The sequence below is a fragment of the Microtus ochrogaster genome, linkage group LG1 (genome assembly GCF_000317375.1).
Source record: "Microtus ochrogaster isolate Prairie Vole_2 linkage group LG1, MicOch1.0, whole genome shotgun sequence".
NCBI classification, from domain to species: Eukaryota; Metazoa; Chordata; class Mammalia; order Rodentia; family Cricetidae; genus Microtus; species Microtus ochrogaster.
In genome coordinates, this window is record NC_022027.1 from 57,863,769 (window position 1) to 57,881,543 (window position 17,775).

The 17,775-nt window shown below is 46.5% G+C and overlaps 1 protein-coding gene across 1 annotated transcript in view; it reads right to left on the reverse strand.

Moving 5' to 3' along the window:
• Cplx1 (complexin 1) overlaps positions 1-17,239 on the reverse strand; it is a 30,466-nt gene extending 13,227 nt beyond the window's left edge. Inside the window, exons 1-2 of the mRNA XM_005359667.2 lie at positions 17,143-17,239; positions 15,730-15,832 (exon numbers count right to left, since the gene is read on the reverse strand). Of these exons, the coding sequence (XP_005359724.1) occupies positions 15,730-15,760 (31 nt within the window). The 5' untranslated portion in view covers positions 15,761-15,832; positions 17,143-17,239. The remainder of the gene's footprint in view (positions 1-15,729; positions 15,833-17,142) is intronic.
• Between the last annotated feature and the right edge of the window lie 536 nt (positions 17,240-17,775).

Below are 17,775 nucleotides of genomic sequence, written 5' to 3' on the forward strand. Positions count from 1 at the left end.
ATCTATCTATCTATCTACATATACTACACACACACACACACACACACACACATGCACTTGTAGGCAAAACACATATGTAATAGAAAGATCAAATACAGAATTACTATATGATCCAGTAATTCTGAGTACATACATAAAAATGCTGAAAACACGAATTCAAACAGATATTTGTCCACTTTTAGTCTGAGCAGCATCATTCATAATAGCTAGGAGGCAAAGCAGCAAGAATCAGTCCACAGGTGAATGGAGAAAGGAATAAATGTGTCTGCCCCCACCTTCCATATTGCTCAGTCTTAAAAGGGAAGGAAGTTTTGACACAGGCAGTATAACCTGGAGACATGATACTGAGGGAAATGCACCAGTCAGAAAGGATGGTTGCTGTGAAGCCCTCAGAGGACTCAGGTCCATGGAGCAGAAAGTAGAAAGTAGTTTGTGGGCTGGGAGACATAGATAAGAAGCTAAGTGTTTTCCTGGGACAATTTCAGTTTGGAAAGATGAGACCATTTCAGAAGTAGACGTGATGGCTGAACAATACTGTCATGTGTTTAACACCACTGCTTTGTGCGCCTGAAACTGATTAAAACAGTGAAACTCATATGTATTATCACAATAGAAAGAGAACTATAATTTTAAATTACTTATAATTCCATCTCCCTGGTAGCTTTCCCAAAGCATACATGAGGCTTGGACCAATCTGGTCAAAGCATGACTGGTAATGACATCACCTGTGCAATGAGGCTTGCAAATGTGACCTCCCTAGCAGCAGATGGGTTGTGATATTAGAATGGAAGCTAGAGGTAATGGGGTCATGCTATAGGCCCTAGAAAGCAGCTGGTTTGCAAACTCCCAGCCTCTACCTCAGTCCTCCACAGTAAAGAGAACAATCAAGCAGAAACAGAAAGAAAATTAAAATGACCACACAGGCACTGTGCAAGTGTAGCGTGAAGACCTGAGTTTAGATCCTAGCACCAATGTAATAAAAAGCATGAGAGAGGTGGCGACAGCCTGCTGGAAGTCAGCCCAGCTCTAGATACAGCTCCAGAGAGCTGCTGTTTTAAAGGAATAAAGTGGCAATCATAGCTGAACACTCCGCGTCCTTCTTTGGTCTCGTCACACACATACGCTAACACACTCACACACAGTAATAAACAAACAATACCAAATACATTGTATTTTCTATCCTCATACATGGGAAATCTTCAATGAAATTCACACCTCAAAGTATACTTATTATAAAAAGCTGAGAATAATGTCTAGGAATTCACAGATGGAATCATTCAAACATTCAAGAAACAGGTAATTCCCATGATATTTTGAATGTTCCTGGAAGAAAAAACAAGGAAATCCTCTGTGTTATTTTTATTAAATTACCATAAAAGCGATGCCAGACGTCATGTTGAAGGAAAGGGATGAAGGGAAGGATGAAGGGAAGAATGGAGAGAGGGGGACAGGCGGGAGGGAGGGAGGGAGGGACGGATGGACGGACGGATGGACGGACGGACAGACAGACAGACAGACAGGAGTGGGGGGGGGGAGCACTACAGCTTCCAAATGACTAGGAACCAGCACATGGACCAGAGTAGTATCAGCCAAAGGGAAACTGGCATCTGCCATGTTCTAAGGAAACCTATAGGAAAGCACAGCTTCAATTCAGTAGAGTTCATTTGCAGAAGGCAAAGATACCCCGGCACCAAAGCATCAGTCATGACTCAGATGTCACCCAGAGCCACAGTGGCCATTGTGCACCTGCGTCATAAGGTGCTGTTCTGAGTATTTGTGTATCCCAGAACATTTCTGTTTCTTTCCCCCACAACAAGTCAGTTCCTGTGTCCCTGATGTAGCTATAGCTTTCACCGCCTTTAGAGGGGGCCTAGAATAATAGGAACTTGCACCATGTCTGACTACTGGCCTGCCTCCTTCATCTTGCTTTGCACAAGTGGCGAAGGTAGAGTCTACGCATGTAGCTGCTACATGACCATGGCAAAACAAACAAACAACAACAACAAACAACAACAAAAAAGGCAAATGTGCCCTGCCACATTGAACCCACTGCTAAAGTACAATGAGGGCTTATCAGAACATATAAATCTGCCAGGTGGTGGTGGCACATGCCTTTAATCCCAGCACTTGGGAGGCAGAGGCAGGCAGATCTCTGTGAGTTCGAGGCCAGCCTGGTCTACAAGATCTAGTTCCAGGACAGGCCCCAAAGCTACAGAGAAATCCTGTCTCGAAAAACCAATAAATAAATAAATAAATAAATAAAATCCTTTACTCTGGACTGGCAGCTGGGAAGCCAGCATGGGACCGAACTAGACCCTCTGCATGTGTGTGACAGTTGTGTGGCTTGGTCTGTTTGTGGGGCCCATAGCAGTAGGACCAGGATCTGTCCCTGGTGCATGAGCTGGCTTTTTGGAACCCATTCCCTATGCTAGGATGCCTTGCTCAACCTTGATGCAAGGGGGAAGGGCCTGGTCCTACCTCAACTTGATGTGCCAGGCTTTGTTGACTCCCCATGGGAGGCCTCACCTTTTGGGAGGAGTGGATGGAGGGTTGGGAGAGAGAGGAGGGAAGTGGGAGGAGGTGAGGGAGGGTGAACTGTGGTTGGTATGTAAAATTAGTAAAAAAAAATTAAAATAAAAAAATAAGCCTTTGGGGCTGGAGAGATGGCTCAGTGGTTAAGGGCATTGCCTACTCTTCCAAAGGTCCTGAGTTCAATTCCCAGCAACCGCATGGTGGCTCACAACTATCTGTAATGGGGTCTAGTGCCCTCTTCTGACCTGCAGGCATACATGTAGGCAGAATATTGTATACATAATAAGTAAATATTTTTTTTAAAAAAAATAAGCCTTTTAAGATGAATGGCAGTGACACACACCTTTGATCTCAGCACTTGGAGGCAAGTGGACCTCTGAGTTCCAGGCCAGCCTAGTTTAAAGAGTGAGTTCCAAGACAGTCAGGTATACACAGAGGAATCCTGTCTCAAAAAAACCCACCGCTACCACCACCATCCAATCAATCAATCAATCAATCAATCAATCAATCAATCAATCAATCACAAAACACTTTAGCAGTGCTCAGAATTAAACCTAGAGTCTCCCACAATGCTAGGCAGGCTTTTTGTTACTGAGCTATACTCTAATGCCAAAATCCAAATGTTTTGAGAACAATTTAAATTTACAGAAGAGCCAGGCAGTTGGTGGTGGCCCACGCCTTTGATACCAGCACTGGGAAGACAGAGGCAAGTGGATCTCTCTGAGTTTGAGACCAGAGACCAGACTGGTCTACAGACTGAGTTCCAGGACAGTCAGGACTGTCCCACAGAGAAACCATGTCTTGAAAAACAAAAAACAACAAAATAAGTAAATAAATAAATTTACAGAAGAATCACATAGGAAAGCAGATCGGAGTTCCTTCATGGAAGCTGCACCCAATCTCTGGGTAACCAATGTGTTCTAGCTGTCAGACATACAGCCAAGAGTGAGCAAACACATGGATACTAAATCTAAAGCTTATCTTCTGCTCAGATTTCCTAGGGGTGTGTGTGTGTGTGTGTGTGTGTGGTTTGTTTGAAGAAGGTCTCTGTGTAGCTATGACTAGTCTGGAACTTGCTAGATAAAGTCTTGAACTCACACAGATCCACCTGCCTCTGCCTCCTGGGTACTGGCATTAAAGGTGTGTGCTACCATGCCCAGCCTGTTTCCTGAGTTTTCACTTCCTCTTCTCTGTTCAGGGATCCCAGCCAAACACTGACATGGCAAACAGTTGTCATATCTCTTTGGGCTCTTCCTGGCCAAGACAGTGTCTCAGACTTGTGTTGGTCATGATCATCTTGATTTGACCTTCTGAGAATTTTGCACCCTCAGTTGGGATTCTTGGATGTTTTTCCCCATACTCAGGTGAAACTATGGGTTTGAGGTAAGAGACAGTTTTGTTGTACCACAGTGAGTGTTCCTGGGCTACACATTCTGCAGTGTTGCGGCTGCCTTGGTCCCTTTGTTGAGGCTGCTTCACTCTCCTATGCTGTATTCTGCACGGAGCTCACTGTGCAGTGCAGACCTAAGGGTTACACTGACTCTGATTTCTATTCTTGCTTTTGCCTTTTTATTCTTTATTATTTTAGTTTAGAATTTTCCTTTTTTTCTTCTTCTTTCCTTCTCCTCTTCCTCCCCTCCATCTCTTCCTCTTGAGACAGGGCCTCACTATGTAGCTAGGCTGGATTGGAACTTTCAATACTCCTCTCTGGTTCCTGTGTGTGTACAATCACATCCATCTATATTCTGAGTCTCTGTACACATTATTTAGAAACCTGTATGTAGTGTTTTTAAATTGGATTGGTAATTTTATTATTATTGAATAGTAAGATATCTTTATATTCTGTGTACAAATTCTTTTTAAAATTTTTTTTCTTTTTTTTTTTGGTTTTTCGAGACAGGGTTTCTCTAAAATTTTTTTTGATGTTGCCCTTGTTTTAAAGATTTTTATTTATTAAGTATACAGTGTTCTGCCAGAAGAGGGCACCAGATCCCATGATAGATGGTTGTGAACCACCATGTGGTTGCTGGGGATTGAACTCAGGACCTCTGGAAGAACAGCCAGTGCTCTTAACCTCTGAGCCACCTCTCCAGCCCTCTGTGCACAAATTCTTTATCTGAAATATATTTTTGGTTTTTGGTTCTTTGTTTTGTTTATTATTTTATTTTATTTTTAAGACAAGGTCTCCTATAGCCCAAGATGGCCTTAAACTACTAATCTTCTTGCCTCGGCCTCTTGAGTGCTACGATTACAAGCATGTACCACCACACTCACACTCAGTGTGAGTCTTATTGATATTCCACCCCACTCTACAGCATAACTTTATAACCTTTAATGTAGTTTTTTAATAAATGTGTTCTTTCATCTAAGTTGACAATAATAATATCTATTGTTCTTGTACTATCTATGTCTGTTGAGATGCACACACCCCATTTCTGGTAATTGTCATTTGTCTCTTCTTTCCTTTTCTGATCAATCTGGTTGTTGATGTTATTGATGTTAACGAACTAACTTTGGTTTTTTTTTTCATTTTATTCATTGTCCTATTTTATTCACAGCATATACTTTTAACTCTTTGAACTACCTCTCTAGATTCTTATGCTAAAAGCTAAAGTGAACTATTTATAGCCTATCTTCTAGTAAAGCTTCATGACAGAAATTTCCTTCTAAACACTGCTTTAGTCAGGTTTGGTGGTATTCTCAGGAGAATGAGGCAGAATGACTGAGGGGCTACACAGGGACACCATCTCAAAATACCAAAGGATGATTAATTTTCCCAGCTTCTTATATGCTCTCTACATATTTACTTCCTTTGAAAGTATAGTTGGCAAGAATTTTCTCCTATTTTGTCTTTTTACTCTGCTGATAGTTTCCTTTGCTGTGCAGAGGCATTTTGTTTTTATTTTTTTTAGAGTGATTTGCACAAAGTCTATTCAGATTTTAAGATGAGAATATGCAAATAAAATTCATTAAAATATTTTATTTTATTTTTCCCTGTCCCCCTCCTTTCTCCTCCCCTTCCCCTCTCCCCTCCCCCATTGTCCCCATGCTCCCAATTTACTCAGGAGATCTTGCCTTTTTCTACTTCCTATGTAGATTAGATCCATGTAAGTCTCTCTTAGGGTCCTCATTGTTGTCTAGGTTCTTTGGGATTGTGATTTGTTGGCTGGTTTTCTTTGCTTTATGTCTAAAAGCCACTTATGAGTGGGTACATATGCTAGTTTTCTTTCTGGGTCTGAGTTACCTCACTCAATATAATGTTTTCTAGATCCATCTGTTTTCCTGCAAATCTCAAGATATCATTATTTTTTTCTGCTGTGTAGTACTCCATTGTGTAAATGTACCACATTTTCTTTACCCATTTTTTGGTTAAGGGGAATTTAGGTTGTTTTCAGGTTCTGGCTATGACAAACAATGCTGTTGTAAACATAGTTGAGCACATGTCTTTGTGGCACGATTGAGCATCTTTTGGGTATATACCCAAAAGTGGTATTACTGGGTCATGAAGAAGGTTGTTTCCTAATTTTCAGAGAAATCACCTCACTGACATCCAAAATGGCTATACCAGTTTGCACTCCCACCAGCAATGCAGGAGTGTTCCCTTTTCCCCACAACCTCTCCAACATCAGTTGTCATCAGTGTTTTTGATCTTGGCCATTTTTACAGGTATAAAATGGAATCTCGGAGTTGTTTTGATTTGCATTTCTGTGATGACTAAGGATGTTGAACATTTCCTTAAATGTCTTTCAGCCATTTTAGATTCCTCTGTTGAGAGTTCAGCAGAGGCATTTTAATTTCATATGATGATATCATTTGTTCATCTGTCAATTATGTTTGTTGTTCTTTGTTTTTCGAAACAGGGCTTCTCTGTGCAGCCCTGGCTGCCCTGGAACTCACTCTGTAGTGCAGGCTGGCCTCAAACTCATAGATCTACCTGCTTCTACCTCCCGAGTGCTGGGATGAAAGGTATGCACCACCACTGCCCAGCTTCTTTTGCTTTTCTACAAGGATACTTTATTCACTTCACTGCAACAGGTTAATGGGCTGGAAAATAAAAAATAGAAGCTAGAATGCTACCTGTCCCATCTGCCAATTCTTAGGATGGATGACTTCTTGTGCTATTGGAGTCTTTCAGAAAATTCATGCCTAGGCTTTTGATACCCTCAACAAATGAATGGACACAAACAACAGTGGAATTCCATTCAGTCAGTCATTTCAGTCAGTCATAAGGAAAAAATCATTAGTGACATAATCCAGACTCAGAGAAATAAATATTGAATGTTCTCTCTCCTATTCCAGTCCTAGATTTTACTTTTCATATATTTCTGTCTATGTACATGTATGTGTGTAGGTCATAAAACTATAAAGTGGACCATGAGAGAGGAAAAAACAGTCTGAAGATAGAGAAAGAGTAAGAGAATATATTTGATGTGAAAGCAGAAAGGTTATTGCATGGAAGAAAGCCACTGTGGGGTGGGGATAGATGGGTGGAGGAGAATAATGAGGAAGGATGACCAACAAAAGCAAAGAATGAATGAAAATGCTATAATGAAACTTTGGATGCTAAACAAAGAAAACAAACACAAAAGCAGTTCCAGGGCACTGGGGAGACAGGGTGCATGTGCAGCTACAGACACAGCTGCGGGAATGTTTTTGTCCTTGTGGTGATTGAATGGCCCCCATAGGATCAAATATTGAAAATTTGGTCCCCAGCTTGTGTAACTGTTTGGAATACATTAGGTTAGGCTGTGTTGGGGAAGGTGTGCCATTAGGGGTGGGATTTGATGTTTCAAAAGCCCATGGCATTTCCAGTTATTTCTCCCTCTGCCTCCTACTTGAAGATGAGGATATAAGCACACAGCTACTGCTCTAGCGCTCTGCCTGCTCCCTTGGTCACGGTATCTCTTTAGAGCAATAGATGAGTAACTAACATAGTCCTGAAAGAAGAGCCCTCACTCACTTTAGAACCATTACCCAGCCCCTTTAATCCCAGCACTCAAGAAGCAGAAGCAAGCAGAACTCTGTGAGTTCAAAGACAGCCTTGTCTACATAGTGAGTTCCAGGTCAGCCAAGGCTAACTACACAGTGAGACCTTGTCTCAAAAACAAACAGGGGCTGGAGAGATGACTCAGAGGTTAAGAGCACTGGCTACTCTTCCAGAGCTCCTGAGTTCAGTTCCCAGCAACCTGTGGTGGTTCACAGTCATCTATAATGAGCTCTGGTGCCCTCTTCTGCTGTGTAGGCATAACACTGTATACATAATAAATCTTAAAAAAAAACAGCAACAACAAAACCAAAACAAAACTAAGTAAGTCTAGCAAAATAAATTTATAAGTATCATAAAATCAGATGTGAACACCAAAATGCTTTTGTGTACGAAGAAAACAGAATGTTAGCTCAACCCTCTATACTAACTCAAAAGACCCAAAAACAGAAGATAAAAAAGAATGAAAATGCACAAGGAAGTCTTGCATCTGGGAAGTGCAGGCACAAGAATCCTGAACTGAGCCAGCCTGGGCTACTACATCATAGAGAGACCTTGTCTTTGTGGGGAGCGGTCAGGGATGTAAGTGGGCAAGATTTTGGACATGATGAAACCATTATACATTGTATACATGTGTGAAAACATGGCAGTGTACCTGTAAATATGCAAAATTACTAAAATATATTTTTAAAAGTACATGGAACCCCTGTAGTTACCTTGGCAAGGACTTGATCATTTCAGGCTCAAGCAGTTGAAACTAAATAATGTTATTTATTTCTTGAAACAGTATCTCACTATGTTGTCCTTGCTAGCCTAGAATTTGGTATGTAGATCAGGCAGGCTTCAAACTCATAGAGATCCACTGGCTTCTGCCTCTCACTAGGTCTCAGATACTAGGATTAAAGGTGTGCTGCCACAGCCAGCTTTTTGTTTTTTTGTTTTTACACATTTATTTACTATTTATCCTGTATGTACGCGTGCACACACGTGTGTGTGTATGTGTGTGTATGTGCATGTGTATGTGTCTACACATGAGAATGTGCCATATTGTGGGTGTGGAGATCAGTGGATAATTTTTTAGAATCAGTTTTCTTCGCCTATGCAGTAATCCAGGGATTGAACCCAGGTCATCAGTCTCAGGAGTAAGCACATCTTCCCCTGGGCCACCTCATTGACCCTGATGTAGGCTCCAGAGCTCTGCAGAAGACTTTTGCTTTTCTGTGCTTGTTTTAGAGGCAGGGTCTCTCTCTGTATCCCTGAGTGGACCGGAACTTGCTATGTAGACTAGGATCACCTGTAGCAAACTTCCTGCTCTGCCTCCCAGGCATGTAGCAGATTTTTTTTTTTTTTTTTTTTTGTTTTTTCGAGACAGGGTTTCTCTGTGGTTTTGGAGCCTGTCCTGGAACTAGCTCTTTAGACCAGGCCAGACCAGGCTGGTCTCGAACTCACAGAGATTCCCCTGCCTCTGCCTCCCGAGTGCTGGGATTAAAGGCGTGCGCCACCACCGCCCGACTATGTAGCAGATTTTTTAAAAAAAGATTCAGTCTCCATTTTAAAACAAAATAATGAACCTAAAGAAAGCACCTCTGAAAGTTAGGGTGATAAAGATCAGGTCCAGCACACTGCTGTGGTGGGTGAAACAGGCCCTGACTGAACCACAGCAAAGCTGGCTCCATTGTCTTTGTTTTTAACTCATATGGTTATTGGTTTTGTTGTCTTTTATTATTTCCTTTAGTTTTGAGATTATAATATAATTACATCATTTCTCCTTTCCCTTCCCTCCATCCATACCCTCCCATATATCTCTTCCTGCTCTCTTCAAATTCAAGACATCTTTTCTCATTAGTTGCTGTTATACACGCTAATGTATATGTATACACATATGTATTCCTAAAGATAATCTGTTCAGTCTGTATAATGTTATGTGTACGTATGTTTTCAGAGCTGACCATTTGGTATTGGATAACCAATTGGTGTGTTCCTCCCTGGAGAAGATTATTTCTCCCACTCACAGAATTCCTTAGCAGCCTGTAAGTTGAAGCCTGGTGCTCTTCCCCCATCCACTTTGGCATGTCTGTTATTGTCCTTGGATGGAGTTTTACTAAAGCCATAGGAATGCCAGCCCAGCTAGACAATGGCATCCAGTAAATACTAGAAAAAAATCAAAGTAGAATTCTAGGCAAAAACTAGAGGAAGATTGACATGATTTTATATTATCTATTAGGTTTTTGAAGTAAAGATGAAACACATGGTGCTGGTTTCAGTTTTTGTCAACTTGTCATGAATCAGTTATCTGGGAAGAGAGAACTTCAACCGAGGAACTGCTTCCATCACACTTGCTGAAGGAAGTCTATGTAGGCATTTTCCTGATTAATGATTGACATGCAAGGATCAAAGCTACTGTAGGTTGTGCCAACCCTGGGCAGATAGATGGTCCGGGGTTTTATAAGAAAACACGCTGGGCAATCCACAGAGGGCAAGCTAGTAAACAGCACTCCTCAGATAAACTGTAAGCTGAAATGAACCCTTTCTTCTGTAAGTTGTTTTTAGTCTTGGTGTTTATCATAGCGACAGAAACCAAACCATGACAATCATTTCTTCCCATGCAGTAACCACCTCGAGCTAGGGATGTTACACAAAGTGGCCCCTCTGTCTCCAGCCACTGAAATTCCTGATGAGCCCCAATCCACAATGGGCCTTCACCTTCCCTCTTGGCTTCTTTCTGGGAATACCCATTCATCACCACCCTATCCTCACTCCTATAGTACATAGGAGAGGGGGTGGCACATTCAGAACCTGGTAAGCTAGAACTTTTTATCCTTTCTGGTCAATGAATAAACTTCTTTCTAGAGGCAAGACTCCAAGGTTCTGGCTTAAGATGCTTGCTGGACTTGTGTCTCCAAGTCCTACCCCTTAGCCTACTGGGGATGAGTAATGTTTTGATATCACAGTAAGTTAGTTTTCTTCTCTTATTCCTACTTTTGTATATCTATCCCATGTCTCTCTTGAGTATTAGAAATCTGGTCTGAAGTCCCTGATCCCACCATGCAATGTCTTCAAGTCAGAAAGCAAAAAGGTCCTGGGAAGGTATCTATGAGCTGGACTTTGCCCTGACCTGGTCACCTACTTAAGCACAATATTTAGGCCTTTGGTCTCATTGGTTCCTTATGGCTTTGCCTTGGTGAGTAGATGCAAGGTCCTTGCAGGGCCGGTTTTCATTCCAGATCAGTTCCGAGCCTTGTGTTGTGGAAGCCAGCATCTACGCCCCATGCCATGGGCTAAACAGAATGAACACACCAGCTCAGTTTCTGCGGGGCTTCCCTTGATTTTGGACCTCAAAAACTGCTCCTGGGCACAACCCCTTTTGTGGTTCCTTAAGCTGACTAGAGCACACACGATTGCCCTACTGGCTAGATCCTTCGGGGAGGAAGAAAAGGCCTGCTGTAGGTACTGCCATCGGTTCCTATGGAGCAAAGTGTCAGACAGACAACACTGTCTGATCTTGGCTTTTGGGAAAGGACAAACACAGAGGAAACAGAGATTAGATGAAGTCACCAATTAGTAAATTCAAAGAGTCGGGCTCTGTGACAGATGGCCCAGCCACCAGTCTTGAACGTGATTGTAATTCTGGCCCTCTGCTCAGTCATTCTGCCAGTCACTCGGAACTGACCCAGTCCACTGACTCTGCCATGTGCTCTCCCCAAACAACCTCAGATGACCAGAGGTGACAGTGCTGCTGTTCTCTGCTGAGGGAGACAAGGGTCAGGGATAGTGAGGTAGGACCCAAGGCAGAGGCCTGGGAGCGCCTCCATCCAGCTGAGCAGTCAGAGCCTGACATTTCTATTGGGTGCGACCACTCATAAATGTCAGTCTGAGACAAAGGCCAGGAGCAGCAGCTGCAGACAGCAGGGCACCAGCCTCCCTTGGAGCCTGCGCTCCAGCAGCTGCCTGACTGACTAGATTAGTCCTCCATGTCTGGACCTCAGTCTGTACCTAGCACTGGACACCAACTCCAGTAGCAGTTCTCAGCACAAGTATCCAATGCTCAGCACTAGCTGAATGCCCTTGGCTGCAGAGTCCACCTCTCTTCTCATAGAACCATAAGCTGTCCTTCTTATCCTGCTGAGCTGCTGGTCCTACAAAAATGCAACAAGAGACCCTGGGACCGTAGGGGCAGAGAGCGGTGGTGTTCACCCTAATCCAGGAGATAAATGAGGATAACACCGGAAAACTAAACTACGTGGGGGCAAAAGCAGGTGAGGATGGCTCTGGAGAGATGGTGAGACCAACTGGGTGCTTTCCTGTCCCCGGGCCAGAAGCTCCTTCCTCCAGGGATCCTTTAGGCACACAGGCTTCTCCAAGAAGTCCCTGGCTAATAGTGGGAAACCTCAGACTCTGGGTTTCTGCAGAGCGGGGTGTTTAGCCCCCTCTACCCACCCTATGGTGGTAGGCAGGAAGGAGCCAAAGAAGAGGGTATCCTGTGGGAAGGTGCCAGGGGAGAGCCTGCAATGCTGCCTCTTCTTTCTTGATTCCCTTTCCAGCTTGGGTTGGGCTTTGCTAGGCTAGTCCGCACCAGGCAGCGTAAATTTGCCCGTCACTCTGAAGCTCCTATGCCAGTAACCTCCAGCAGTAGACGGCTGTCACGGCTAGTTCTGCAGTATGCAGCATTGGCACACTAGTGTCCATTAGGGCTGGGAAATGCACCTTGAGTCCCAGCCAAGATTTCTTGCCAACCAATGGCTCAGAACATGAATGACAATCGGTAAAGTGCTCAGCATCCTCTTCAACCCCAGTCAGGACTAAGGCATTTTCAGTTGATCCACAGTCTAATCGACCAGGAGTATCCTCTCCTAAGGAAAGAGCTGCCTTTCAAGGTTTAGGGAGAGAAGCTGTTTCCCTGAAGTGTCCTTCTCGCCACTGAGAGTCATGGGGCGTGAGCTGGATCTGCTGCGGTGCACCGCACTCGTGTCTTCTGAGTGCACAGGAGTGTGGGTATTTTGTCCTCAAGTGTTTGCTAGCTGCCTGCTCTACTGGGTAAGATAGGAAACGGGGAATCCTATCTATGAAGGGCTCATGGTTAGCAGGCCTGGCATCAAGCGCAAGGCCTAGCCAAGCACTGAGAGCTATTCATTCAATTCCTGCCCTGGTCTGGAGTTCATGCGTCTACACCAGCCCTCATCTTTGTAGCTGCTTCAATCAGTGGTGCCTAGTGGAAAGCTTCCACAGGATTCCACAGACACATCTGCCAATCAGATAAAGGGCTGTTGCTTAGTTTCTACCCAGGGTAGAGCAGTGATACCAGAATAGCAACAGCCACTTTAAAACTGAGGGGTAGGATAAGTGTGGATGGGCACAAAGGGTAACACCAGGTCCCGATGGCATTGCTGAATCACCCAATCCTCTGCCACCCTGACTCCAGCTGCTTTCCTCTGGGTCTCTGGTACTTCATCGTGAGACACCCTTCAAGAGCTTCACCTGCAGCCCAGCTCAGTGGCAACCCCATTATCCTCTCTGTACGGGAAGCTCTGAGTGTCTACCTGTGTCCCATACAGCTAAGACCAGCAGTAGTCTGGGAACTCAATGCAGAAGGGTGGGAGAAACAACAGAGAAAGCTGTACTGGTGAGACAAGATGTTGGGTATTTGCAGCAGACAAAACCGTGAATGGAAGATGGAAAGGACACCTGACTCTTCACATCATGCCACGCTCCTCCTCACGAACACCCTCCAGGCTTGCTCAGCTCCTCACAAATCGCATCCTGGACACTTGTCCACCTGTCCCAAGCCAAGGTGCCAGACTTTCACCTGAAATCTTCCTTTTCTCATGCAGTAGGGGCTCCAAGGGTTGTGTACTGCTCCCGAATCACATCATGATCTCCAGAGAGGATGCAACAGGTGACACTAGAATGGAGAAACCTCTGGCAAGCAGCAGAACTGGGGCTTGACTGAGCCCAAATAGGCCACTGGAACTGCACACACAGCAGAATCCAGGTACCCACATAGCATCTACAGGAAACACCTGAAACTATCTAGAACTTTGCAACCCAAGGTGAATTTGTCTCTGAACCGAAAGCCTATGAATTTCAGGACATCACTCATGGTTCCATGGCATTCACACACAAGTCTCGGTTTCTCTGAGCCTCATCTCCAGAATGTACTGTTGCCCAGGCCTGCCTCTGAGGAGGCATTAGGAACACGCCAAAAGGGACACGAGGCTTCAAAGTGGGGACTACTGCTCCTGACAGGCATGGGCCTAGAATGGCCAGGCAATGACGAAGGTGTGTACCATATCCTCATCTAGCCACATCTCAGACCTACCCCTCTTTGGTCTAGGGTAGTGTGAAGCAACAGACCACAAATGCCTGGACCTGCAACCCTAAGAAGACGCAACCCAGTGAAAGAGCTGTACATCTCTTTCTGGGATATTGTTTTCTTTCCTGTCACCTCGTTTCTCTACATCTGGGGCTTGATCTGTGTCCTGGGGTCTCTGTCGCATTCTGACCCTTATCTGGAACTCATTCCTCTCCTCTAACCATCTACGTCTGGTTCCATTTTGCTCACAAACATCCTAAGACACCAAAGGTGACATGCACTAGAGAGAGAGGAGCTCAGGGCCCATGACAAGACTGAGAGAGAGCTGGTGAAGCTATTACCAGCTCCACCAAACATCGCGGGAACTACGTTCATATCCCCACAGAATGATGCAAAACAGATATGGCGTGGTTTTGATAATGTTCAGCCTAGGATGTGGCTGCTACCCTGTAGCCCTCTGTCTGCTGGTTATCTCCCACACCGGCAGCTTCCACAGCACCCCAAGAAACACACCCCATCGCTGGTGCAGGAGAAACTTTGGGCTGGCATAGAACAAAGAGGGAATCCAGGCTGGCAATTACCCAGCTAATTTCAGCTATGTAGACAGCCAAATCAGATATTTCAGTTTCTTTAAAAGCCCACCTCAGGGCCTGAATTAGCCATCTAATTAATTATCTGTAGCAGCCTGGGATTCTCTGGTATAACACAGGTCGCTACTGATGCGGGATGCTGGCTTGTCCCTGAATCCTTTCCTGGTGATGTAATCATTATAATTAGATCCAACCTGAGTCTACCTCTGCCATGAACTCTCCGCAAGCACACGGGGTCTACTTTTCATCACATATGAGAGAAGTCAAAGACACCCTCTGGGTGGGCCTCTCTCTTTGCTAGCCCTGAGGCCCCAACCAGCTTCCTCTCTGTAAGGCCCCTCCCTTCCCCATATCAGCAAAGGATGCTTAGTGCGTTCCAGCTGCAACTCACGTCAGTCAAGAGGTCCTCCTGCAGGCTACAAGGATTCTCCAATAGTAGAACTGGTAAAGTCTTGGCATTGACACCACACAAGGTTGTTGGGGCACCCACAGCAGGCAGCTCTGAACAAACTTGAGGCCCGTCTAGGGTGATCTCAAAGTCTACAGGCCTGAGCTGCCCAAACTGCCCTGTTGAAGCTCATTCAGGCCAAATGGGAAGCAAACCTTCAGTTCACTGTTTTAGCGCCTCCTGGCCAAGAACTCGGCCCACTGTTCTCTACCAGCTTCTAGTCCTATTGCTGCTGGTTACAAAAATGGTTTTGGACCACATGGGGACAGGACTACCTCCAAACAGTGGCTGCCCTTACTCAACAATATAAAGGGGTTATATTTTCTCTGCAGAAGGGGATTTGGTTACATTTGGCTACACAGTTATCTTTTCTTGTCCTTGCGAACAGTATCATCTCTTACCTGGGTGAAGCCCATAGGTGCCAATGCCACAGTTAAGATCACCCCAATCCCGTTTCCTAACCCAATGCTGGTGCACCTTTTGTTCCCAGGACTGCCACAGTGAAGGCTGCTCACAAGCCTCCTTGGAGTATCTGCCTTGATTTATGTGGCTCAGCTCTTGATTTGCCTCAGGATGACCAGTGGGCTTTACTGGACCATGGGATGGGAGCACATTGCCATCTTACACAGCACATACCCCCCATATCTTGTCTTCAATCCCAAACCTTGAGTTCCCAGGGGATTCAAAAGTATTGGGCTAGGGCACTGCCCTGGTTTTGTTCAATTGGTAAGCGAGCATCTGTAGAGGCTGTGTGTGAGGTCAGAGTGGTCATGCAGCAATGTGTTTAAGTGCCACTGCAGTGGTGGAGACATGTCTGTGTATCCACAGTGGCCCAACCAGGTCCCCCTCCCTGCCCACTTCCTACCTCCCAGGGCTTGTTTCATCACGAACTCCATGATGATGGCTTGGTTCCTCAGGAGCCACTCCGGGGTCAGATTTCACATTCAAGTGTGGTCAGAGTCCTCTTCCTAGAGAGAGCAGGTGATCACAGGTACCCTGACCAGGCTTTCCTCAGACTCTCGTCTACTCCTTCCGCCCTTCTCCAGTACCCTGTGGGGGAGGCTTTGCCCCATAACCAGACCAGGATGGCAGGGTCCAGAGCCTAGTCAAATCAACAGTTATCTTGCTGCTTCTGGGATTTCTGAAGGAAGCTTTTAGCTGCCACTGCAGCTTACAACTTGGGGACACCAGTTACAGGAGTCTAGCTCCAGCCTCCTCGGGGGGGGGGGGGTGGAGCCCAGGGGGCGTTTGAAGGTCAATGCTCCACTGTGGTACCTAGGTTCTGGCTGCTCAGCTTCCTTGATGGTTCTGGAGCAGTGGGGCAGGGGCCCCTCTGGAGAAAGACTGGAGTGATAAGTCCATAAATGCTGCCCCCCCAGGAAAGGTCCTTAGGGCTTCTTACTAGTATCAACTATATCCATCTCTAGGGAGACTCTGGAGGCCCCCAAAGGGCCCAGAGCGGAACTGGCCCTGGATTGGGGAGAGAGAGATGGCAGAGTTCCAGTCTTCCAGTGGGAATGGGGGCATATGGCCCCCACCTGCCTCTGCATAGAGTAGGGTGACCCAATCCAGAATGTACAGCCTGGGCTGAAGTGCCAGCAGTGCTTGGGAAGGTGTTTCTGCAATGCCAACAGCTGCAGAGACAACCCTCTTTGTAGGGTCTTTTCTGCCAGGGAACCTAGTCCCTGGGGATCCAGTGTTTCACGGGCTTCCCTCTGCGGAATGAGACCCCAACGAACTGTAGAGGAATGCCATGCAAGGATAGTGTCCTAGAAGCTAGGGGTTCAGGGATGCTTTTGCCGCAAAGCCAATTGTCTTCTAAACTTCTGTTTCCAGGGAGTCGGGGGATGGGGGCTCCGCAGGGCCAGCCGCAGAGAGGTTAGGACGCTGCGGAGATTCCGCAAAGACCGAGGCGTCCAGTTCTTTTGCGGCCGCCGCACCCTTTGCTTTGCGGACGGGCGAAGTGCCCGGCCCGAGCGCGGCCTCAGGCCAGAGCGCACCTCTCAAAGGAGAAAAAGACGCCTATGGGAGAGGGAACCGAGGGCCGTTTCAGCACCTCGCGCTGGACAGCACCCTCAAGGCTGAGCAACCTTGAGGAAAATCCCGGGGCTGAGTGGAACCAAGAAAGAGCCAGGGAACCCGGGAGCTGGGGAGGAGACCCAGAGCTAGAAAGCGGGGAGCCGGGAAGGGAAGCCCAGGAGTCGGGAGGAAGACTGGGCTGGGAAACGGAGAGGAGGGAGCCGGTTAAGGCCGGACCAGCATCAAGGGCGCCGGTTACCTTCCCGGGGCGGACGATCAGCAGCAACGCGCTCTGGGGCCGGCGGGGTCCATGTGGCGCTCTGTGCTGCTGCGGCGGCTGAAGGGCACCGCGAGGAGGGCGCGTCACTCTGAGGCGCCCCCGCCCGCGTCCCGCATGACGAGGAGGGCGGGGCGCGGCGGAAGGGGGGGCAGCCGCGCCCCCGGTCCACAGATCCTGGCCTGGAGCGCGCGACGGCTGCATTGGGGCCCCTCCTTGGTGCCGGCCACTCTTTCCACACCAGCTTGGAGACCCTCGAGAAGTCCTCGCTTGCGAGAACAAGGAGAACGCAGGGTTGGGGTCAGCACCCCTAATCTACCCATCGCGTTTTGCGCCTGACCCGGTTGCCTTCTCTACTCCTTTGCTGGCAGGGCAGGAGGAAGCGAGCCGAGTCCGAGACCCAGTCCCCCCCCTCCTTCCTCCCTCCATAGCGCTGGATAGGCCCATACATCCAAGCTTGTCCAAGTGTGCAGATCCAAATGTGGCTTTGCATGGACAGAAACTCCAGCCAGCAAGGGACGCCTGAAGGTCACTGCGGACATGGATGGGCGGGGGCTCCTCTGGGACAGCCATAGCCCCGCCTCTAGGCCGCCCCTTCCCTGGCGCCAGGATTTC